We start from the raw sequence: 25042 nt of genomic DNA, 5'->3' as shown, positions 1-25042 counted from the left end.
CATGCTTTGTTTGGGAGGACAGACAAAAGGCTGAAGCAAACCACATGTGATCGCATAAACCTCTATATTAATAGCCTATAGAAAATACGCTGTGAAAAATCTAACAGACTGAAAACAAACAAAAATTCTGTGATATTGGAATAAACTGAGAGTTTAACCATTGATAAACTATGAAGGTAGAGTCTGTAATATCTTAAAAACTATGAAAAAGCATAGACAGCTCGTACTTCTGAAAGTTTGTAACTTTTATCTTACTGGCAGGGACTTGCAGAGAAGGTCCATACCACATTAAATATCTTGTGTTTCTGAACGTTGACTTTCATCTTAGGGTTGCAGGAGGAGGACTGAAGTTCTTATTGCCAGAATCTCTTTATTACCAGAATGCCAAAGCTTTCAGAGGAGAATGTCTTTATCTTTTGTAGCTAAAGGGATTCCAACATTTTTTTTACGAATAACAGTGATAAGTAAGCCCAACTGATTTCAAAATGAGAAGCATATTACAACATAATTGCATGTGTAGGCTTATAGGAATAATAGGATTGAAATGATTGCTCTTTTAAATGTCTTTTCCAAATTGCCTTTCTTAAATATCCTTTCACATTTCCTATTCTTTTACCCAGTAAATTGTATGGACCTTTCTATTTCTGTGGTCACCAGAGTATGATTTTCTAAGAGTCTGCATTTTTCAAACCACAATAATGTGTTAACCTAGTATGCTAGCTTAAATGTTAGGTCTACTTAGTGCTGCATTTAACATTGTAGTTGTTTGATTTCCCTTTGCTTACTCTCTAGAGTGGTGCCTCAGTTAGTAGAAACAGGTTGCTTTGTGCACAAAAGTCTGCACTGACATCTGCCTCAGCGTAAGACTAAAGGCAGGGTGGTGAGGCCACTTGAAATGAGAAGAGTAGTGATCTAGTCTTCTAGGCCTCTTCTCTGGCTGGTGCAAAATACAACTGAAAATACTGACTAGAGGATACTATTGAAACTCCCAGTGCCCCTACTGATTAGCTGGATTACCCCTGCATATGTCATTTAACCTCCCTGTACTTTAATTTTCTACAAATGTAAGTGGGAAAATGAAATCCAATCTGGAAGGAGTTTCTTGCATGATTTTAAGGAATCCAAGCATGTAATCATGAATTATACTTATTATTAGTACTCAATCCAGAAGTTTGTGATTTGATGTAATCTGGAGACAATATATCCTCATAAATTGGCCAATTAAAGCATCCAGTGCCTTACATAAGAAGTACTGGGATCATGTGGAAGGGGTTTAAAAGTGCATTTAATGGCTTGCTGGTAGTGAAACAAGATTTAACTCAATGCTGTATTTCATGACAAGTAAATGCAAGAGATTATGGCACTAAATGAACTGCACCCTACCTGGAAGACAGATTCATGAACAGAGCCACTCAGACCAACAGCTCAGATCTGTCTGAATGTAGTTCCCTGATTCCAGAGACAACTGTGGCCTCAAACAGGAGTTGCTCTCAAACCGCAAATGCATCAACAGCCAGGAAGCTGACCTCCTACCACCTCCTTTAAATGACCCCAGTGGCCACATCGATAACAATGAGTCTCAAATTTATATGTCTGGAAATCACTTGCAAATCTTATTAAGATACATGTTCCAATTTGTGGATCTGGAGTAGAGTCCAAGATTCTGAATTTCTGAAAATACTCTAGATGATATGGAGGCTTCCTCTCTGCAGGTCACATGTTGAAGCAGTATTAGAGCAAATTCTGTGCTCTTAACCTGTAGTTCATGGAAAAACTTGTGAGTTTGGCTAACTCACTTGAAATTAAATTCACATTTCTCTCTCTATATGTCTGTATGTGTGTGTGTGTACCCATACTCTCACTGCTGCACATACTATGTAACATTACAGTTTCAAATTGCTAATTTTCTTTAACATGTTGAAAACCACTTAGCATGACTTTTAGTCATCACATTCTATTTAGTCTCAGTGATGGACTATCATCACCACAGTTGCTTTTGTTGTTGTTTTGTTTTTCAAGACTAGGCCAAAAACTCTTGTAACTGAGGCAGTCTTCCAGAATCTGAGGCCAAAATCTGAGCATTTTTGCCCTTTCTCAGATGATATTCTGCACCATTTAATGAATCATTTTCATAGAAACATCTGAGGTCTTTACTCACATTTTTTCAATACCTGGTCTGATGAAGGCATTGATTAGATTGATTGTGTTCAAGAGGTCCCACTTACAAAACTCTATTTACCTCTTATTTTTTGTTACCTAAATGAAGATAGATAAGATTAACAACTCTCTGTGGCATGTTTTCTCCAAAACATGAGCTCCTGTGGGGAACTGGGATGTGTTAGTTGTCATTTCTGGGATTTGTCATAACCTTTCCTAAGCACCCTACAGTCCAATGGCACAGTGGAGAGCACCACTTACAGAGACTGAATGATTTACACACACATTTCACCAAACAATGATTCCACAAGCAATGAAATTTTTAATTCAGCCAGTTGCACAACAGGGTGAATAGCATATGCAATCTGTAAAATTTTTTTTTTCTGGTGGTAGTGAATGTAAGTGAACCTATAAACAGTGGTAATATAAATCATAGCAAATGGAAAGCAATTAAAAGGAATGTTTATTTCAGCAGTCAGGAAGTTAAATTATATTGTATAATTTCTGAAAGATATTATCATAAATCATTACTAGATATAAAATGTCTAAGGGATAAATAAGTATTCAAAGAGGCTGAAGATGAAGAGGATTGAGGAAAAAAGAAAGTGCTTAAGGAAAAAGAATTTGTTCTTCTAATAAATGTTTGAGCAATTAAAGTCTATTTGGTTTAATTCTTTCCTTCCTTGCTTCCCTTCATTCCTTCCTTCCTTTCTTCCTTCTTTCCTTCCTTCCATCCCTTTCTTTTTTCCTTCTTCTGTCACTCTACCCAGTCCCCATTAAAAATGCTTTTTTTCTGGTTCAGAGCTTCTTAATTTAAATAGCAGCAGGTACTATCCAAGAAGAATCTACAAATAGTATTTGAGTATTTGAATTTTATGAATTCCAGATGAAGAGAAAAATAATAGAACACTGGAATTACAACTAACAAAAGTGCCTAAAAATGAATTTTCCTAAGTCTCTTAATGTTCTCAATGTCAGAGAATTTTCTGCCAAGGGCTCTCATTGAATTCCTGGGCTCAGTGAATTACTCATTATCCAATTTCTGGAAGCTGACTTGGAGCCCTTGCTAATCAAAGGCGATGCCCATTACTCAGTGTCCCTACCATTCTGTCCTTCTCCAACTCCTGGGCATTATCTTCCAGATGTCACACAATTGGCACCTTCTATAATTCTTTCCTGACTCAGACTTCAGATTTTATTGTATATCATATGATCCTAAAGAAATATTTCATACTTATATGACTTATGTTTTAAGATCACGGCAAATACAATTTTTCAATATTCTTTGATATGACAACAAAGGCTAATCTGGGCTGGACTCCATAAGATATTCAAGAAAAAATGCAAACATTGTTACTGATAATCACTGTTACTAAGTACCTAACTATAAATTTGCTATCTTATTTAATCTTCACAAAAACACAAAGAAAATTTTATTTTTCTGAATGAACTCATTAGAAAACTTTGGATCATAAAAAATCTTAACAGATATATTCAATGTCATATTATATTTAAATGTCAGGGCAAGGGTTTGAACCAATGAATTTCTAAAGCCAAAATCTACTTTTCTGAAGCACTGTATTATAATGCATATACATAAAGGGTTAATGATTATGTGAATACTAACACCACAACTGATAACATTGTCTATATTTTGACACCCCCATTAACATGTAAAACTGCAAACGCCTTTTTCTAAGGGCATTCTCATGTTATCTCTAGAATTTGTATAATAACCCAGGACACAATACTCCAGCTGTTGCATTTTGGAATGAAACAAACAAAAAACCCAAAACTTTACTTCATTTTTCACATTATATTATTTATACTTTCATTGGTTTTTATTTTGTCACATTTTTATTTTTGATTTTCTTTCTAATTACATATGATAGTATATCCATTTGCAGAAAGTTTTATTTCTTATTGGAAGACTAAAGTAAACATGTGTACAGATGTCAAAAACCCAAAGATAAAATGAGCTTATTTCTAAACCTAGCACAAAGATAGCCAACAGCCTATTTGTCAGAACTATCTTCCAGTCATTTTATAGATATGAAATATCCAGAAACTCCATGCAGAGAAACATGTTCAGTATTGAAGAGCTTATGAAACATTGCATGGAAACATATTCTCCTCATAAATAATTTCCCATATGTATATTTGAAGAAATTTTCTCATTGGCTCAGTACAATAAGAAGTAGTTGGAATTTTTCATTGACATTTATTCCACTGCAAATACAGAAAGATGAAATCTTAATTAACTAGCATCTTTAGCGAATGGACAGTTGTAGGGAAATTATGTTTCAGGTAGCTTCACGTAACATAGAAACCCTTTTACAGGAGATGAATGTTTATTAGCTGATAATTCTATGTTAGCTGTAAAAACTGAGAAGTATAACACTTTTCACATGCCATGTTGCTAAATTCCATAACATCTCAGTAGAGTAGGTCTTGTCATTTTATGTGAGTTGAACCTAAAGTAATCACAAGATCATAAGCTGGAAAAAGACAGAGTATGGTGAGTGAAAATGTGACTGTTACTAAGGAGGATTAAAAAATAAACCAATATTGAGATAGGTGTCTAATGAAGGTTCAGGGAAATGAAAATGGAAGAAAGGAGATAGCTGCAAGACTTTTCTTTCAAAGTAATGAGTTAATAACCTGATATGAAGAGTAAGGAACAGGATGAGGTCCGAGGTGACTCTGTGGTCTTAATCCTGTGTCTTCCAGCACGCATAAATGGTGAAATGAGTGGAGATGTAACTCTTCAAAATGAATGGGAAAGCTGGAGAGAGAGGGAAGCACAGGGAGCATCCAAGTGAAATAGTATATGTGATCATGTTTAGCACTCAGGAGAGAGAGCACAACTGAAATAGTAGTTTGGGGAATTATCCTTGAGAGTGAGAGTTGCAGTATACACTAGATATAATAAGATGACAACTTTTAGGAAAGAACTTAAAGGAAAAAACAAAGTTTCAAAACTGATTTATGTTTCTATACTGATTTATATTCAAAACTGATTTATATTTATAAATCTATATTTTTGTGAGAGAGTAAAAAGAGGTCGTACATATAGAAAAATAGTTAATTTAACTTTCCAGAAGCCAAAAAGAAGGAGTATTTATTTCAACGATGAGGCCATTATATATACCATAGTTGCTTCATTCAGTGATGCCATGATTTTGTCTCCCAAAGTTTTATTACACATAAGTGCTCAGAGAAATGTGCAGTGAACTCCCATATACACACCTCCGTGATTACACTGAGAATATAAGTATAGGTCATCCCTGAAAGTACAGCAGCAAAATACAGGAAGGAAGTCAGTCAATGAAGGAAAAGGCAAAAATCCTCATGTCAGTTGTGTTCCTCAATGATCCAAATGTTCTTTGGGGTGATGATGGTGATAACATTTAGCTCTTACAGTTTAAAATATTTCCAAAATATGTAACCACATCTCAATGACTAAAAAGTTTTCTTGGAGTAATTAAGGTATTCTTCTATCATTTTTTCACTGTATTTATTTTATTTTATTTTATTTTTCTTCTATCTTGAAAATATTATTCATGTTGTGCTTTGGATACTCTGAGAAGTACACATACAAACATTGAAAGCAATTGAGTTGAATTGGAAAGGTACTGGACGTTGTATGTCGGACCATATTCACGGTATCCATCACTCTGTGTGTGGTCAGGGGAGTGGGTGTGGGTGTGTTTTTGCACACACATCTGTATGCTTTGAGGACTTCAAGTAAAGAACAAAACCGGGTTAAAATCAATTATTCCAGGACATTAAGAAATCTGGTTCTGGGGCATCAAGATTTTACTATAAAATCAGAGTCCTCCATGGCAATCCACAGGTCTTGAAAAAGGAATATATTTTCAGTATTCAAAAAAAACTTGAGTTTTGAAGTAAAAAATTATTTTCTTAGACTTTCATATGAAATGTTTATCAGAAATGTAATCAACTATCTACTGATGTGGATGAAGTTGTGGGAGAGTCAAGTATAGGTTTCTACATTGTTTCGCCATTTTTTAAATATTTTCATTAAATATTTTGGAAACTATGCAACTTCATTTTCTCAGAGGTTTTACCACTAGGAATATTAGCAAAAATAAGATAACAAAAGAGGAGTATTATACTTATTTTTCAAGAAGAATATAACAATTTTCAGACTAGAAACATAAATTAGAGCATTGTAGCGCTAATTAATGAACTCAAACTTCTTTCTTGTTCCAAATAAGAAAGTAAAAGAAACAAATCAGAGAATTGATTTGGGTAAAGTAGAGATAATTTCCTTTTATAACAAACTTTCTAAAATTGACCTGGAACACTTATGAAATTAACTGAGGAACCTCTAGACTCTGAAATTCTATAGGAAAAACACAGGAAATCAAAGTAGACCTCTTAAAATAAGTAATAGATATAATGTGGATTGAACATCCTCAAACTTGTGAAGGTATGCCAATAAAACAAGTAAGTGTTTCATTTTGAGTATATACATGTTTTACTTGTTGACTATTTTGTTAATTTCTGATCTGGTAACCTGAGAAAAAGCTCAAAGAGAGGGGGAGATTTAGAGCTGCTCACATGAATCTATTTCCCAAACTCTTCAATGATTTCCCTGGTCCTTTTCTTATTCTGTGAAATGGCTAAGAAGAAAAATTGCTAGTTCATAGTCTCTGAAGCATCTTCTGATTATTGCTGCTTTTGTCTGTTCAGTCTTGTTGCCAGGAATAGATTCCTACAAAGTACTATGGAAAGCCCTGCTCTGTGTGAGGTAGGCACTGAGTAGGTCCTAAGGACAAAAAGACATATTAGGTAATTTTTTTGTCCTTAGAGCTTGTTATCCATCTTTTCCTTAGTCATTATTTCCCAACATAAACTTTATATGCTGGCTATTTAATGAGCCTAGCTCCCTTTATATCTCCTGTAAAGATCTCCATTACCCATTATAAAATGCAAAATAAACACCACTCCTGAATATAGGGTTTTCACAAATTCAAAGTCAATTGGGACAATACTTAAACTCATGTTTCCAACACAATTATTCACTTTCTTTCTTCAAGTATTTCTGCAATTACTATTAATTTACTTCTGATGTTTCCAATGAATTAAAAACTTAGATTCTAATTTTTAAGTGTATGAAGGTAAAACAGCTCAAATAGATCAAACTAAGAAAGTATATGTTTTTTACTTGAAGTCAATAGATCTTACTATTACTACAGGGGAGGAATTAAATTATTTATTAGATTATTAGTTTGTTATTCACCCAGTAGGTACATGCCTTGTAGACTAGGGGAAAAGAAGCCGGAAAAATATTAGCATCATATTTAAGAGATGTTTTAAGAAGAAAAAGTATCCCTCACGTGGATGCAATGGTGGCAGAAAACCCGTTTGTCTCTCATATCATCCTTTCATCATTTATCTTTCAAAATGTAAATAAACCCAAGAAAAGTGATAAGCAATTAACAGTTTTTCACTGTTTACATTTAGATCATTTTTCTATCGCAGAGGAGAACACAGGGTTACATCTGTTCTTGGTTTCCCATATTGAGTATGTGGAAAAACACATTCAATGAGGACAGTGTGTGGCAGGAAAGAGGATAAAGGCTGCCAAAAGAGGAAAGATATTTCAAGAAGGCTTTTACCCTAAACTTTTCAAACTAAGTCCAGTTCTCAAATTCTATGTTTTTTGTTCTTTCCCAAGTCTTTAGAAGTTTTCACTTCTGTGATGCAGTGATGTTATACCTGCATTGATTCACCAAGAAAGAGAAGAGGGGATTGAGGATACAGCTCAGTGGCAGAGCACTTGGCTGGGTTTGATTCCCAGCACACACACACCCCAAAATTGAAGGGAACAAGGATCTGTTGTTTTACCCCTATTCTTCCCTCTACCTTTTCCTGGTCACCATGCCACACTGTATCTCCTGTCTTCTCTCCACTTGTCTCACTCTCATTTTCTCCTTTCTTCTCCAGCACTAAATTTACCTTATCTACTTCACTCTGTTCTCAATCAAAGCTTACTTTGTTGATTTTTAAATTTGACTGGCTATTATATTCTTTGAATTTTGATTTTCCTGTTTCTAAGACAGAAACTATAAAGTATGTTCAAAGAGTCTATATTAAAGAACATAGAAGACAATGTGGGAGAAGATATTTTATTGTAGCTTACAAAAATCTATAGGAGGAAGAGCGAGTACCTAAGTTTTACCTCTTCTCTCTCTGGAGGCAAGGTGCCAATAACCAAATTGGAATCAAAGATTCCAGAGAATCATGGCCCTCTGGAACAACTCGTTAGGAGCAGCTGGGAGGTCTCTTCCTCCCTCCTGAATCTTTGGGACTACCAGCTGTGAACTGGAACAGAAAGTAGAGACTTGACTTGTTCCACTAGAGTTCAGCTTGCCTTGTTTGCTGAATAAATGCAACCTTCACAAAGTTAAAGGCCAGAAAATTTGGAGTTTTCTACATCAACCACATGCAGATTTCAAGAACTTCAGTAGTAACTATGAGCACATTAATCTTACCCTCCCACTTTTCATAGAGAGTTGTCCCAATGAATGCCACATTATTTGTGAGACAGAGCAGCCTCTCTTTTATACCTGGAAATGTAGAAAAAGATAGACAAACAAGTCCCCAGTGCCACTTTTTACATCTTTGAGAGGAAATAAGAAAGTTAGAAAAAGAAAACAAAGTTTTTCCTCCCAGAACTGTCAGTTGGATGCTTATCACCCTAAAATCACAATACATACTTATGTTCATTGTAGACCGAAATGCCTAAAGTTTGATGACAAAACTTACATGTTTGAAAGTCAGTCCACTTAGGAGGAATGCCTGGGGCTGTTGGATATAGGTAAATGTTTCTACTCTCCCTATTCTCAACATTGTATAACCGTAAAAATGTAAGGAATATTACACAAAGCTTCCCATACATATCTTGTGTTTCTCTCATAGCCTCAAAAGGTCCTTGCATGTGACAAGTTTAATGACTATATGCATCCCCATATTTCCTCAGAAAACCAAGTACAGACTTAATTACTTAATTATAAAAGTATATAAGAACAGTATGGTTCACATAGAAACTAGACTGTGAGAAGCCATTTCCTTTATCTGGCATTACAGAATGGGTGAGAGGCAAAGTAGAGCACAAACCAAGACTTCTGTACATTTTAATTTTATCCTTAAAGGCGAGGCAGTGAAAAATAAAGTAGGATGTAGGGAAGTAGGCCAGAATATAAAAGTTAATACTGAAAATCAAAACCATGATATACACTGGCCTTTGATCTGACTGAAGTGCATCTGTTCACTGCATTCCCACTTCCACCTATTCTGATGTTTCTCACTGGAAAACAAACAACAACAAAAAAAAGCATTGTACTTTGGAGAAACTTCTGCAGGGAAATGCTAGCAAGCATTTGCACCTGGAAGTCATACATTATATACCTAATGAGCAAATGAAATGTTTAATAACTGTACTGTGAAAATAAAGCTTAGAACAGTAAATTCCTGCTGAGGCTGCTCATCTACCCCGATACATACTGCTGGCCCATCTCAGAACTCCAGCATCATTTATATTTCCTCCTTAGTGGGTCCTGCTGAGAAGATAACATTAAAACCAAAGTGATGCTCACTTAATTAGTTGTACATCCGTGTAAAAGCATTTACTAAGCTCATCTACTTCCAGTGTTCATCAAAGGTCACCTGAAGCACTTCTCCAAATGCACCCCAGGCATAGAGAATTCTGCAGTAGTTTCAGTTGAAGTATTTGTACATTCAAATTTTTCAATTAACCATGCATGAATCATTTAAACTCAGAAATTTAATAGAGGCCATTTTAGTTAAGCTATCCATTGTTAGTTTGAAATAAAAAAGACCAAAACAAAATCAATACCTTTTAATAACAGTATTATAAAAAAAGGAACATCTTTTTCTTGAAAGCACTAGTTTAGAACCCAACTATTGCCATTTATAAATTAACCATTCATTTGCAGAGACTTTTAAATTTATTTTTATCAGTGTGTTAACCAATTCTTTCTAAATCTTAGGAAGAGACAAGAAGTGCATATATAATGTTGAGTATGGGTAGAACCATTATATTCTCCTTCTTTGTATCATTTTTATGGCTAATATCTTAAAGATACACTTATTTAACCTCTATAGATATGTAGAAATCAGTATCTAAAGAAATTAAGCTATTGGGCCAAGACCATTGCTGTGCTGTGGATATTGTCACCAAGAGCCCCATGTTTTAAAGGCTTTGTTGTGGCACTTGGGATGTCATGGAACCTTCAAGAATTATGGCCTAGTCAGAGTGCCTTTGAAGGGGATCTTGGGACCCTGGCCCCTTACTGTCTATGTCTCTGCTTCCTGGCCACCATGCAGTGAGCATTTTCTTCTGCCATACTCTTCTATCATGATGTGCTGCCTCACCAAAGGTCCAAAAGCAATGGAGTCAAGTGACTACAGACTGAAACCATGAGCCAAAATAAAACATTCTTCCAAGCTGATTTATCTCGGGTATTTGTTATTGTAATAGAAAGCTGACTAACTCAGTTACAAAAATGACATTAGACAGTGTCTCCCATGTCCTAAGCTCAGATTCTTCGTTAATATTTGGATATTTATTTAAGTCCTTATTCAATGCTTGAAATTCATTATATAGATCACACATATTTTACTGTCAAGGGAAAAAAATGCAGGAAGTCAAGTCTTTCTCTGTGAAGATCAATTTGATGTTCAGGGTTAGGAACCCTCACTCTTAAAACCTGACAGCAAAGGGATGAGACTGTTCTAATTTCTCAGAGCCTCAGTATCCCTTCTAGTCTCACTTGCTTTCACTCTGTGGTTTGCTGACTTCCCCTCTCAAAGTGAGGTAGGTTTTCTTGATCACTTCTGAGAGTCATTCCCTGTATAGGGAAAGATATCACAGGATTTTGACTGTCAAGTTAAGATTATATTAAACTAACATCTTTGAGTTATTAAAGAGATTCTTTTGATTTTTTTGTCTTTCTTTTTATTTTTCTCTGAGACCTTGCTCTAATAAAACTTATTGAAATTGTTCATGCTTAGACCATAACTATGAAGCCTTTCCTATAGGCTATAATTTAGATCTACCAATATAACAGGAAAATCTGTAAAGAATGGTGCCAATTCTTGAAATTAATGAATGTGAATTGCAGCTCTCTTTCAGTGTAACAAATTCTCTGGGGCATAGAGAGGTTATCATGACTTATGGTAATCCATCAAGGAGAAGGAGCACAGCAATAATGGGTGAGGACAAGCCTGGTGGCACACACCTGTAACACTTGCTATACAGAAGGCAGAACTAGGAGGATCTCAGCCCCAGACAGGCCCCATGCAAAAGCGCAAAACTAAAGCAAAAAGGGCCTTGGGTCGTGGCTCAAGTGATAGAGAACTTGCCTAACAAGCACAAGACACTAAGTTCAAACCACAGTACTGCTAAAAAAAAAAAAAATGGATAAGGCCAGGTATACAAAAACAAAGTTATCTTTCAGGCCGGCTTCTGAAAGCCATGTAGGAGAAAATCAGATAGTATCTAAAGAAGTATAGCAAAGCCCCATCTTCAATTAAAATCTAGGAATGTTCAATATGGAGAAATGGACTCAGGGTAAATCATCTCCGAACAGTAGCAGTCCATCAGCAGTTGAGAGGCAGCGAGGTGATTCTCAACATCTTCCTCAGTTTAGATTATGCTCCCAGACCTCACTCACTAATCCAAACACCAGGTGACTGCATTGCTTTCTCGCTTGAACATAGCATGTGCCATGAGACTGACGATTTCATATAAAGATACTTGTTTGATTTGAATGATGTAGAAGATGCATTGAGAATTTAGTCCTTTGGAATGACAGCTAACTGGTAAGATATCAGCTACAAGGCAAAGGATTCAAGTCATAAGTCAAAACCCTTACAAATGTAGGGATGCATCATCTATGTTTTGCTAATGTGTTTCTTTAGATCAAATCTATTAAAATATTTTCAGTTAAAAAAATGTAGGGATGCAGATGAGAAAATCAAGACAGAAACCCATCATACACAGTGAGCTAAATTTAAGTACATGAAAAAAGGAGAAAGGACAGCTTGGGAAGCTTATAGGAGACCCATGTTTTCAGAGACCAGGTTTAAAATATTTGAGGTTCACAGTAGAAAATGCTGAATCTATGAAAATACAAATAGATCACAGGGGCAGATTTAACACACACCCAAGAGAATGGTGTCGGCTTCCAACCATGGGATAATTTCATGGAAATGTTTGTTTTAAAACGTTCTTTAAAGCAACTGAGGCCAATAGGAAAAGGGGACCAGGAACTAGAGAAAAGGTTAGATCAAAAAGAATTAACCTAGAAGGTAACACCCACGCACAGGAAATCAATGTGAGTCAATGCCCTGTATAGCTATCCTTATCTCAACCAGCAAAACCCCTTGTTCCTTCCTATTATTGCTTATACTCTCTCTACAACAAAATTAGAGATAAGGGCAAAATAGTTTCTGCGGGGTATTGAGGGGGGGAGCGGGAGGGGGTGGAGTGGGTGGTAAGGGAGGGGGTGGGGGCAGGGGGGAGAAATGAACCAAGCCTTGTATGCACATATGAATAATAAAAGAAAAATGAAAAAAAAAAATAAAAATAAAACGTTCTTTATTCTTTAGTAAGGAGTAATTTTAAAACCAAAGTTGTGTAACTAGCTGTTAATAAGTTTCTCCTGGGAAATTTCCCTTACACTTTTCTTCAACTCGCTTTTCAGGAAAAGACAAGAAAAAAACATTTAAGGCCATCAGGTACACCAATCAAATCCTGCTGTTAATGGACTCTGGGAGATTGCTGAAATTCTTTGCCTCTACTAGAATTTTATTGAAATTAATTCTGACTTGGTATTTTGGTCTCCAGACACCTTGGTGTTCTCTTCAAGAAAATAAAGGGGAAGGGGAAGGTTGAGGTACCCTTGAGGTTCCAATGTTCCGAATGTCTGTGATGCTGTGAATATTACTTGAGAAAAGGAAGTCACTTGAGATTTACATACACAGTGTGGTCTTTCAGCCACAATAATGTGTTCCATACTCTTTGTAAATCTCACAGTGTCTTGTACATTGTTCAACACTCAGTACATTCTGAATGAATAATTATTGCCTCTCCACTAGAGAAAGTCAATATCATAGTGATCTTTTTAATGAGATTGAATTAAGGTGCTCTTTAAGCATACCTGCGTCATATTGTAATAACATGAGTAAGGCAAATGCAGTATTTTCCCAAGTGGTAGAGATTCTGGGTAGGAAATAATTATAGGAATATAATTCTACAATAACTATAGGCCATATCTAAGAATTTGATTTCTCTACATGTAAAACTGCCAAAATTTGTGTAAGAAAATAAACATTAGGTATTATATACATAAGTCTGGTAAATTCTTTAAGAACATTTATTCATATATGTTTCCTAGAAACAAAAAAAGCATTAGCCCTGCTTCAATTTTATCTTTAATAATCTATCCCAATGCCATTTACTTTCTCTTGTAGATACATTTATTTTTTCTTTATAAACACCTGTTAGAGAGAACTGATTTTCACTATGTGTTTGACACACTGCATGTGTCTGGTTAAACTTTTCAGAAGTAGTTAACGTCCTTAAATTTTTCTAAACCTTCAAAATTAAAAATAAATCAAGAGATTTAATCATCAAGGGCTCCTAGGTCAAACATAGATAAATATTTAAAACTATATAGAGAAAAGAGTTATTTGTTGAAATGCAGCTGCTCTGTTAATCTTAGGGAGGTATAAGGAGCAGCTTTTGTGACAATAAAGCTAAATTCAGGTCTAACCAGAGCTCAGTAAGCCTTCTAGATGGATAAACAAATACAATTCAGGCAATGTAACTTCAAATAGGGGTTCAATAGATAACACTCTCAAGGTTCAACAGTGCTCTGTTTTGAATGTTTAAGTTTTGTGAATTCTTTTTTAATCTTTGTGCCTTACTTAAATAATATTAAAGTATCATTGTGAATTATACACACTGGAGCATGTGGAAGACCATTTGGTAGCTTGGCTCTGCCAGGGTTTTTGATGCCTTATTTTATAATTAAGATGGCACAAGTAGCACCATATTTACAATGAGAGGCTGGAGAAAAAATGATAGAGATACATGTGATACACAAATGGTTTTTCCATGTCCAGTGAAGACCAGTTGACATGACAGTCTCTGTATGAATGAAGGTTTCTCTGTTGTTCAATGAGAGAATATTGGTGATGGAGAAAACTGAAAATAAATGACAAATCCAAAATGATTGTGACATTCACTACCAAATTCATACAGCAATTTTATTTTAGTCCACCAATCTCCTTCATCATATTAAGTTACTGTTATTCAAATTATACTATTTTATAGAGATTTTCCATTTAACTTTAAACATGTTTTATTTTTCTAACATAGCATAAGAACTACAACTTATGAAGTTTATGACAAACTTTATGTTTATATTTTTAAATATCATTGCGATAAAAATAGTTTAAGACAATGTTGGGGTTTATTAAAGTTTTGTTTGTCCCTTTAAATTACAACTCAGGTATGAGAGTTGATGATATAACAAATGGTTTCAACTTTCACATTAAATACACTTTGAATCAGACTTCATGTTCATTACATGTCTTTCTGGAAATGCTCGTTTGGATGAGTTAGATCCACACATTAGCCTTGAAAACTTCATTTGCTCAGTGGAGTTCGACACAACAGTGCAACCCTTTACCTTTCTGTCCTTTTCTAAATGTGTGAACTTGGTGCATTACTTAATTTTTCTCCATTTTCATATCCTCATGTGTGAACTGGGAATAATAATACTTACTATGTTAATTATTAAATATCAACATTAACCCTGTTTGAACAAGTTACTAAATATCAGTCCCTTTAAATACATAATCTCATTTAATGGTCACAAATTATCAATCTCACTTTACTGATGAAAAAACGGGCAAGATAGGTTTGGTTAATCGAGATGGCACAAGTCCTATGTAGATGATCTTCTTGGATCTGACTGCAAGATAAACTGATTGACTATACATTTCCAAATTCTTCAATCCAATTGCAGACTTTTGATCCCTGAAGTTTAAGAGTGAAAAACCATAAATATGATGGAGCTACATGTTAGGTCATGGCAGAGGAAAAGGTGTTTATGTTAGGATTTTGCAACTACAATAACTTAGCATCTGGCAAATTATTGATTTATTAGATTATTTGCATTATTTCCCAATAAGCAATGGACCTCTATTTCTTTGCTATAGGTGCATTAACCTCTGCATTTTACTACCCAGAATTCTATTTTCCAAATTGTATACAAAAATGGGGAGGGGAAGAATGTAGTACCTCTTAGGATCATTAAAACTAATGTGTCATTATTGGTGATTGAAGAGAACTGAGGCAAACTTCTTTTCATGACTAAACTCTGATATGTTTTCTGCTAATTTCTTGGTTACCATTGCCGAGTGTCAAAACTCCCTAGTTATATGAGGTGCTGATTCAACAAGGCTTTATCAAGTTTTATTTTAGGCTATGGGAACAAAGTTGTAGTGCTGCTATAAGCTAAGCAGGATTTACAAAGCAAATGTTTACAATGGCCCTTGTTTATAGTAGACAGAAATGTCATGTAACAGAGACTTAGCAATTCCTCACAGGTTCTCAGGTCAACCATGAAGGACTTTGTTTTACTGTAATATCTAATATTCATTTGCCAACCAGAGTAAATAGCTCTTCTACGTGCACAGATCTTCATTGGCTTTATTGCATAATTTAAGAGGTTGTTATTTAGGTGGTTTTGAGTAGGGCTTTCTGGTCCAAAGTGGAGCATGCCAGCAAATGAGCTTTCCTGACACTCTCTCTGTAGGGTGTGATGAACAGTCCAGAGCTCCCAAGCAACTTTCACAGCATGATCTGGAACACAGTTGAAATTCATATGATTAGTGGAGTTTCATTGGGAGAGCCCTAATCACAACCTGTCTTCCATTCAGTAGAAATAAAATGAACCAATTCATTGTTAGACTTAATCTTTACATTACAGAATAAACAATAACCTAAAATTGGTTTATGTGCTTTAGAGATTGTTCTTTGGAGTGTTTCATGTATTACTTTCATCACTCTGTGTTTTCTATTCCAGGGCCTACTCTTCCTAAGACTCATGTTAAAACAGCCTCTCTTGGGTTGGCTGGAAAAGCAAGATCCCCATTGCTTCCTGTGTCTGTGCCAACAGCCCCTGAAGTGTCTGAGGAGAGTCACAAACCAACAGAGGATCCAGCCAGTGTAAGGGCATCCTTCAAATTCATGCTGCATCAAGAGCTGTGCAATACATCTAAACCAGTTAGTTCTCACTATAACCCCAAACAGCTGTCCTTATTGTTGCTTGCCTGCACTTGAAAGTGAAGAGAAAAAAACTGAATGAAAAAAATTATATCAGGGTTTTAGTTAAATAAGTAAAATTATTAATACTAAAGGCAAGTCTTAGAAATACATGCAGATCAACTGCAGATGTGTGGGTTTCATTATATAAGAAGGGAAAAAGTTCTGTTCTAAGGAAATAAACTAAAAATTCAATTAGAAAACTCAGAGGGAAAATCAGTAAGAATAGAAAAAAATCAAAATTTTGAGAAAAAAACCATTTCAACTAAAAATGTACTATAAAGAAGAATCAAAAATATGTTGCTTAAAGGCAATTATTTGGAAAACATCATGTTTCTGAATAGCTTTCAGGAGAAAACATTTTTTAAAAGGCTAAAGAATTAACATATCAGAGGGAAGGGGAAAATATGAAAAAAACAGGGAAAATTCTATTTTGTTATTACATTTGGATCTTTTTCAACCATGGATTGTGAAATGAGAATTGATCTGCCCCTTTCAAAAAGCTTCTGTTTTCTTCATGCATGAATAGAGATTTACACAAAGTTTTCAAATATTTTCATGACAAATACATTGTACCAGTATCAAAGAATAAACAGATCACACAAAATCAGTGCTTTGTGTGTGAGTCATGCAACTACCACTTCCATTCATAAAATTATATTTTCTTTTGAAATCTGGTTGTCAGGAAGAAAAAATCATTACATTTCAGTGATGAATAATATTTTCTCATGACTTTATTTTTTTAGCACTACAAACAGTAAAGTATTTTTACCACGTAGAAACCAAGAAAGTTGATATGTGTATATGTGGGTGAAAGTTTGGCAGAAGGATGTTATATAATTAACATACTTTTTTAGACAATCAAATTTAAAAGAACATAATGCTTTTTTGTAGGAATATAGTCCTTTATTTCAATATTTGTTTACTCCCAAGGTTTATGGCCATATGTCAAATTATGTCAACCTCATAAATTTATATAATGTTTTTCTTCTCATGAGGGATGATGTCAGGTCATCCAGCAAAAGATACAATATTAAAAACAGTAAGAAATACATACTAAAGAAAATATAGAAATGGGGCACATAGTCTAGATTAGCAATATCCTATAGAAATATAATGTGGACACATGCATAATTTAAATTTTCTAGGAGCCACAATAAAAGGTGTAAAAAAAGTTGAAATTTATTTTAATAATCCTTTTAACTAGCCCAGTGTTTCCAAAATATTATTGTCATGTAATAAATACAAAAATTGTCCGTATGATAATTTCCTTTATAATTTTTTGCTAAGCATTCAAAATATGATGTGTAGTTTATATGTAAAACACATTTTAATTTGGAATAGTCACATTTCAAGAAACTAGTAGCTACTATATTGCTCTATTGTATAATGAAACCTAGTTAATTCAAGGAAAAGAAACCAAAAAGCTAAAAAAAAATTTTTTTTAAATGTAATCACCTCATTCCAACTTCTTGCCTTATATATTATGTACATACATATACATACATATATATGTGCATATATATTACAGGCTGTTACATATATAGACATGCATATATATGAGCCTATATATGTAGCTCTGTGAACATGGTACCAAAAAATGTATCTTGGTTAAACAGAATAGAAATCATGGCTCAGGCTTTTTTATTTTAATTATCAAATCAGTCAAATGGATGAGCCAAGAATAATCAGGAAGACTATGTCTATATTAAGCAAACAAACTATTGATCAAGAAAGGGGGGAAAGAAGCCTATATTTATTGAATACTTGTCACTGGACAGCAGATTTGTTGTGTGCTTTTAATTACTCACTTAGGCAAACTTGTTATTCCCATTTGACAAATAAAGAGACTAACTCAAAAAGAGAAAGCATATAAAACAACTGGAATTTGAGCCCACAGGGATTACTGAGCCAAAATCCCTGTGTTTGTAACCTGGGAATCTGTGATAACTAAGAATTCTATTACTTATTAAACGGCATGTTTTAGTTGTTTGGGTTGTTTTTCTTGAATCAGCTAGCTCTCACCATACAATACAGCAGTAGATTGCCACATGTAGATATTGGTTTCTTGAAATGTTACTTTTCCAAATTAAAATGTGTTTTACATACAAAATACATATCAGATTCTGAATGCTCAGCATAAAACTAGAATGAAAATTTATAGTGAATGAGAGCCAGACAGAGCGTATTCACTAAAATTTCTGCAGTTCAACCTCTTCTTTTATCCACTGTTCAAGTCCTGCTGGAGGAGGCCCTTCACACCTATACACAATGCTAACTCTGATATGAGGCATGAACTTTCTTTCCATACACAAACTAAAGCCATAATCCCCAGGCTTCTCACCATTCCAGGCAAAGGCCTTCATGCCCCACACAAAACATACACCTAAGCCGTGTTATAAAGGAAAAAAAACTTGGTTATGTAAATTCTACTTATGTCCTGATGAAAAGTTACCAAAAAGGAAAAAAGAGATAATGTATTGAATACACACCACATGCCAGACCCCATGACAGGCATAAAACATAACATAGGATGCTCAGGATGGCCTATGAAATAGATACCATTATCATAATTTTGGAGATGAAAAAAACAATGCATCAGAGAAATTCAAATTTGCCAACACAACAAAGCTTGTGGATGGTAGAACTTGATTCAAAGTAGGATATTTTTTGCAGTGAAACTTTTTCCTTATTTTAGGGATGACATCCAGGAAACAGAATACAATTATTCACCACACCCTTCTTTTCTTATCAGCTTCCTCATTCAGTTAATACACTCTGAGGACAACCCTGGTAACTGGCCTCTGTGTCAGACTTGAAAATACTGAGTGACCCAAGTAGCTATGGCCCCTGCCTTCACAAACGGAATGTATCAAAATTTACTAATTCTGCTCTCATTCCGTCTATAGGTGTATGAACAGGATGATTTGAGTGAACAAATGGCAAGTCTGGAAGGGCTAATGAAGCAACTTAATGCCATCACAGGCTCGGCCTTTTGATACCTACTGCCGAATTGTGGAGGTGAATTTTCTGGGAATTTTGCAGCATACCAATTACCCATAAACAGCACACCTGTGTCCAAGGACTCTAACTGGTATACAGGACCACTCAGTCAAGGAAGGTCTGAAGCAGTTCAGAAGGAATAAGCATCCGTTCCTTTGTAGGCATCAAGAATTGTACAATGATGACTATGAGGTCCCTAAACAAAAGCAATGATGCATCTTTCTGCTAAGTCAAAGTTGAAGCTGCTAGAACAGTCCTGGGTCTTTGTCCCTCAGTGACCAACTGTCATAACGAATGGCTATGTTTTCTTTCATCAAGGCCTGTCTTGTATGTGTAGGTCTAGTCTTACAAAATGCAAGTGCATTATTTAAGCCTGTACCATACCATGGTGAATCAGTGCAAGCTCACTATTTTGTTTTCAACTTTAAAGTACAAAGCACCCATGGAAATTCTCTCACTCCATAGCACCAAAGGATTGGATATTTTCCTGACAGCACAAAAAGTAAATAAGCAAACAAAAGGCAGTGAATGCTTATGTTTGTAACTCAGTCATTCATCTTGCACAACTGACAGATATTAACAAGTGACTGTAAAATTCACCCATTTTAGCAAGTATTTGTAAATCCACCCTTGGTAAACATTTATGCCTAGCATATAGGAACATAAAAATCTGCAATTGGTGGCATTCTGCCAGCAGCAGCACATTTCCAGAAAGAAGATACAATATGCAATCTCTCAGACACACGGTAATTATGTGCTTGTAATAGGGCGCTTTTCTATTTGAGTGGCTTTTGCCATACCACACTGTGATGACATGTCAAAGCTTCACCAAGGAATCTTCTTTAGGAGTTTGGCCAGGAGAGTTCCCCCCACCCCTCTGTCCCATCCCTCCCTGACTTCTCCTTGGCAACTAGCCTTGGGTAAAATGTTGAGCTCCACACATCCTATGGCCTCCCAGTACTGTCCCCTATATCACCCTGTGGAAATGATAGACTTCCTGAGAGCAGGCCATGAGGAGGGACCCTCCTCCTCATGGGTCAAGGGACCCTGCTCTTGAGTGATGCCTGTACCATCTTCACTGTGTTATTTCAGGCATCACTGATACATATTGACCACCAGACTCTATTACCAAGGGTACCTTTCACACCATGCCTATGTCAGAGTCAGGGAGGAACAGAGGGACAGTTGTGACTTGACATCTGACACATCATAACTCCAGTGGATATTTTTCAAAGCAGTGTCTTAAACTGTGGGTTAACATTTTAAACTTCTATTGCCATGTTATCTGTACCTTGGAACTAGCTGAAATTAAGAACATGTTATGTGCACCCTTTCAGTTTCTGAATTTTCAGCATGCATTTGGAGTTAATCCCTGTTTATGCAGCTGAGTTGCCAAAAGGGAGCTAGTTTGCATATTTATCAGTTAGGTGACTTGAAAACCCAATGAAAGAGTTTTAGCTGAATTATTCCTTTCAGCTCTGCCTTTGATTTCAAGCTTGAGTAGGTCATAATTTTAAAAGAGCATGGAAAGGATAGATCTTTACAACCTAATAGCTCTTTTTATTAGGTGGGTAATTATATATGAATCCCTGAATGAAATATTTTGAGCAAAATGGCACTGTAACAGAAGTAATAATTCAGATTATTTTTTTACAGTTTTATGTCGGGAAGGAAATCTGATGTCAAAGAGAGAGCTGGTTCAAATGGTTCATTAGAAAGTTCGGTCCATTTATGAAATTGTTCCTTCGACGAGAGTGCTTGTTCGATTTACTAAGATTTTCTGGAAGTCCTTTTGAAGAGCTATGTAATGTTATTTGATGGGACACAATATTCTTGTGCAGTATATGGGTACTTAGGTAGACAAATCTTCACTGACCTGAAATAGGGCATTTCCTAACACAATACTGAATCCTTAGAAATAACCCATTGCTTCAGTAGACAAAATGTTTATAAAATTAGCCTAACCTCCTCAAGGTTCTAGAAAAGCCTCTCCTTTGTAATATTCCCAAACAGATAACATTTTTTGAGGGTCATTGCAAGTGCTCACTTTGGAATTAGCTACAAATCTCAGATTCTATGGAATGAGTTGCAATATCAGTCTGTCTTCTACCATGAAGTTGGACAGTCAAAAGAATTAGTATTGTTACAAATTCTAGACCCCTAGTCAAAGTCAGTAGTTTGGGGAAGTGGAATCTTTTTAAAATCCATTAAAATATATGTTTCCTGTTTTCAGCAGGAGTTACATCTCTGCCACATGCTCTTGAAAGTTTCTTCATTAAACAAATACAATGATTTATTTTAGTAGTTGGCAATGCTAAGAAGTCTTACTGCCATGCCTTGAATATAGAATAGAATCCATTTTAATACCCTCAGGAAACTCCAGTGCCATTTACCTGGTGATTTTAATATGCAATTAGTTCACCATGACTTCTGGATAATTCTTGCTCCCTAATCCCTGAAATGATTCACATGTGTACAATGAACCTGCTCAAGTTTTCAGGTAACTTTTTAATTTCCCGGTCCCCTGATCTCTTGACAAGAAAGAATCTGTGAATATGATGAGGTAGCTTCTGTTTTGCTCCTTCTGAGTCTAGTTCATGACATGGCAGGCTCTTTAAGCTCATAAATCTCTAACTCCCACAGGGCAGAGCTTGACAGCCTACCAGCACTCTGTCACCAGGAGTCATTTCTCCCTGGGAAAGAAGAGAATCAAACTTGACAGGGCATGCTCAGACCTACCCACATTGTGCTGGACTGCCAGCAAGAACCTTCTCTTGAAAAGTTTGGTATTTTTCTTTGTATTCTGATAACAAAGATATTTTCATTCCTATAGCAATTTCTACATTTGTTCAACTCACAAAAATGTAGATAGCTCAAATGTGTGCAAAATATTCGTATGATACTCTGGCCAAAAGTTAAATGTTTTCTTAATGATTCACATTTAATAAGGAATTGGTCATGCTTTCCCCTTTGTTCAACAGACTTTTATTTAAATAATATGGCTGTACATTTGGGTATTCTAAAATGCCTACTCAGCTGAAAAATCTGAACAGAATAGCAAGACAGTGATATAAGTGGATTTATTAAGGCTTTCTTTCAGAGATAAACTATAACATTACTTTTTTTTTCAGAATAAGAATTGTTGAAAATAAGGTGTATGCTCAGTCCCATTGGTCACCAGCTATAAAAGGAGAGTCATCTAACATTAGAGTGGTGTTTCAAACAACATTCTAAAACAAAATTCTGCCACTCATTGGCTTTCTTATTAAAGAATCTCTTAACCACTGGTCTTTCTGGAAGCTATCAGTTTGTGTTTGAGGATGGTTGCTGAAACTTACCCACCCCATAGATCCTTCTATTGATGTCGCTTGAATATATATCTCTAGGTAGCCTCCAAATGGAATAGAGTACCTTATACACAGTATCTAAACTATAATTCAAACAAAGGACTATCTGAAGAAGATATCTCATCATGTTAGATAAAATTGTGTCCCCAACCAGAGGTCTTATGGTTTGGGAATGTTCATTTCCAGCATTGAGAAAAAGGAAAATGGAAAATTTTCCAAGTCTTAGGGGTGTTTTAAGAAAACAATCTCATGCAATCTTTAAAATAGATGTGAAGCAGAGTTGCTTTTCCTTCCTTCCTTCGTGTAAGCACAGGCTTCCCTGAAAACCAGAGCTTAGTATCCTGGCCTGCTTATCACCCCCTATACAAAACACAGCCTAGAATATTACAGAAATTCAGAAGCAATCACATGCTCAGATGTATACTTTCTCTCTTTTTCAAATCACATTGAAGCAACACTTCACTCGTAATTTGTATTTATCTAGTGACTTTCAAAATTATTTTAATATTATACAGAAATACTTTCTACTTGAGTCCAGTGTTATAAAGCAAATTGAATACTTTGGGAAAAAGTGGTTTGTATGATATTCCATCTTATTAAATAATGTACATACCAATGCCTCAGTATACCTTGCAATCCAAACGCCTGACTCCAAAAAGATTGATTCTAAAGAAATGCTAGTATTTTCTGGTCAGCGAGGTTGAATAGGAGACCAGAAACCATGCCTAAATCAGCCAATGTGTATTACTTCTGAGTTGGTCTCTATTGCCACTATTGGATAACACTCACTTGGCAGACTTCCAGCTGCACTCTCTGAAGGATTTGTTCTCTTACTCTCAGTAGAGAGCCTCTGTACGTTGTCATCCTCTGATTTTTTTTTATTGGTAGGAGAGCAACAGCAAAATTCTACAAGACGTCAACACAAAGGCATGGGCCAAGGGATTTCACTGTGTGCTGAATGTGTATTTTCAGATGCAAGAAAGGAATGTTGGAGAGGAGGAAAAATGCTGTTTTTTATTATTGTAGGGTAAACCTGACAGTTCTAAACTTTGTGAATTGTCAGCTTGTTTGGGGGAAGGGTGGGTGGGTATGGGGTATACTTTTTATAAGTAATATTTAATTTATTATTTAGAGTGGCTTCTTTTTTGGATAATTTATGATAAAAAGGGAGATCTGGTTGGTATCTAAGTACGGCTGTTAAAGCTGCAGTGTTCCATATCTCAGAGGGACCATGTTGGAAATGAATTGTCCATTGCTGAGTATGAGGAAATGTCTAGTCCAGGCAAAGCCTTCACTGAAGTTCCATCATCAATGCCTCCTCCCTTTCTAGGGCTGTTCCAAGAAGATAACATCAAACCTAAACTAATGTGGATAGCATTTTTAAAATGAGTGCTAGTTATTTTGTCAAAGGGCTTTGCAATTCAAGATAATTGTTAGTGTGATAGTGGTAAGTTTATATGGTAGAAATGGGTATACTACAGCTTTAACTAGCCTTAGTGGAAAAAAGAAATTTTTTGTTGTTACAAAATACCTTTAGTAAAAAGGTATCTTGAGCTTACAAAGAGTTTCTTTCAATTGTCAGATTCTAGCATTGTTAACCAAATTAGACTAGTGATTGCAATATTTAAGTGTAAATCTTGTTCTATGAGAAAGGAAACTTGCTTACAGTTTAAAACAATGACTGTTTCTACACATGATCTTGTATACTACTACACAAGGAAAAAGGGGTTTTGTAATCACTGTAGAACAGTCTCATATTCATTTTTTATAGAAATGTTATTCCAATGGTGCATTTTTTGTTTAATAAATAAAGTTTTGATACAAAATTTTTCTTTGTGTTATTTATAGCAAATGGAAGATACTATACTTACCTAACTAACACTAACCACAGCTGGTCTGTTCTTATCCTCAGGATACGTTTTGCCTTTTATTAATATCCAAAGTAGAAGATGTCACTGCTCTGTCATATCTTCTCAAATCCTTATTTCATTTTCTGCTCATTCCCAGTATATACTTTCAATCCCAGTAGTCGATACACATGTTGGGTTTTTTGTTTGTATATTTGTTTTATGGGAGAGCTACCTCAGGTTGCCAGAGCTTTATTTGCATGTTTACACAGGAGAACTGCAAATGTCTGAATCTA

At 35.4% G+C, this 25042-nt stretch overlaps 1 protein-coding gene across 2 annotated transcripts in view; it reads left to right on the top strand.

Moving 5' to 3' along the window:
• Dcc (DCC netrin 1 receptor) overlaps nt 1-23967 on the top strand; it is a 1132969-nt gene extending 1109002 nt beyond the window's left edge. For both annotated transcript variants that reach the window (XM_074069811.1, XM_074069810.1), the window contains exons 28-29: nt 16311-16453; nt 19459-23967. In XM_074069811.1, coding sequence (XP_073925912.1) covers nt 16311-16453; nt 19459-19548 — 233 coding nt within the window. In that variant the 3' untranslated portion in view covers nt 19549-23967. The remainder of the gene's footprint in view (nt 1-16310; nt 16454-19458) is intronic.
• Nucleotides 23968-25042: the final 1075 nt, after the last annotated feature.

This window comes from Castor canadensis, chromosome 4, assembly GCF_047511655.1.
Source record: "Castor canadensis chromosome 4, mCasCan1.hap1v2, whole genome shotgun sequence".
Classification (NCBI taxonomy): domain Eukaryota; kingdom Metazoa; phylum Chordata; class Mammalia; order Rodentia; family Castoridae; genus Castor; species Castor canadensis.
This window is presented reverse-complemented; position numbering and strand designations above follow the sequence as displayed.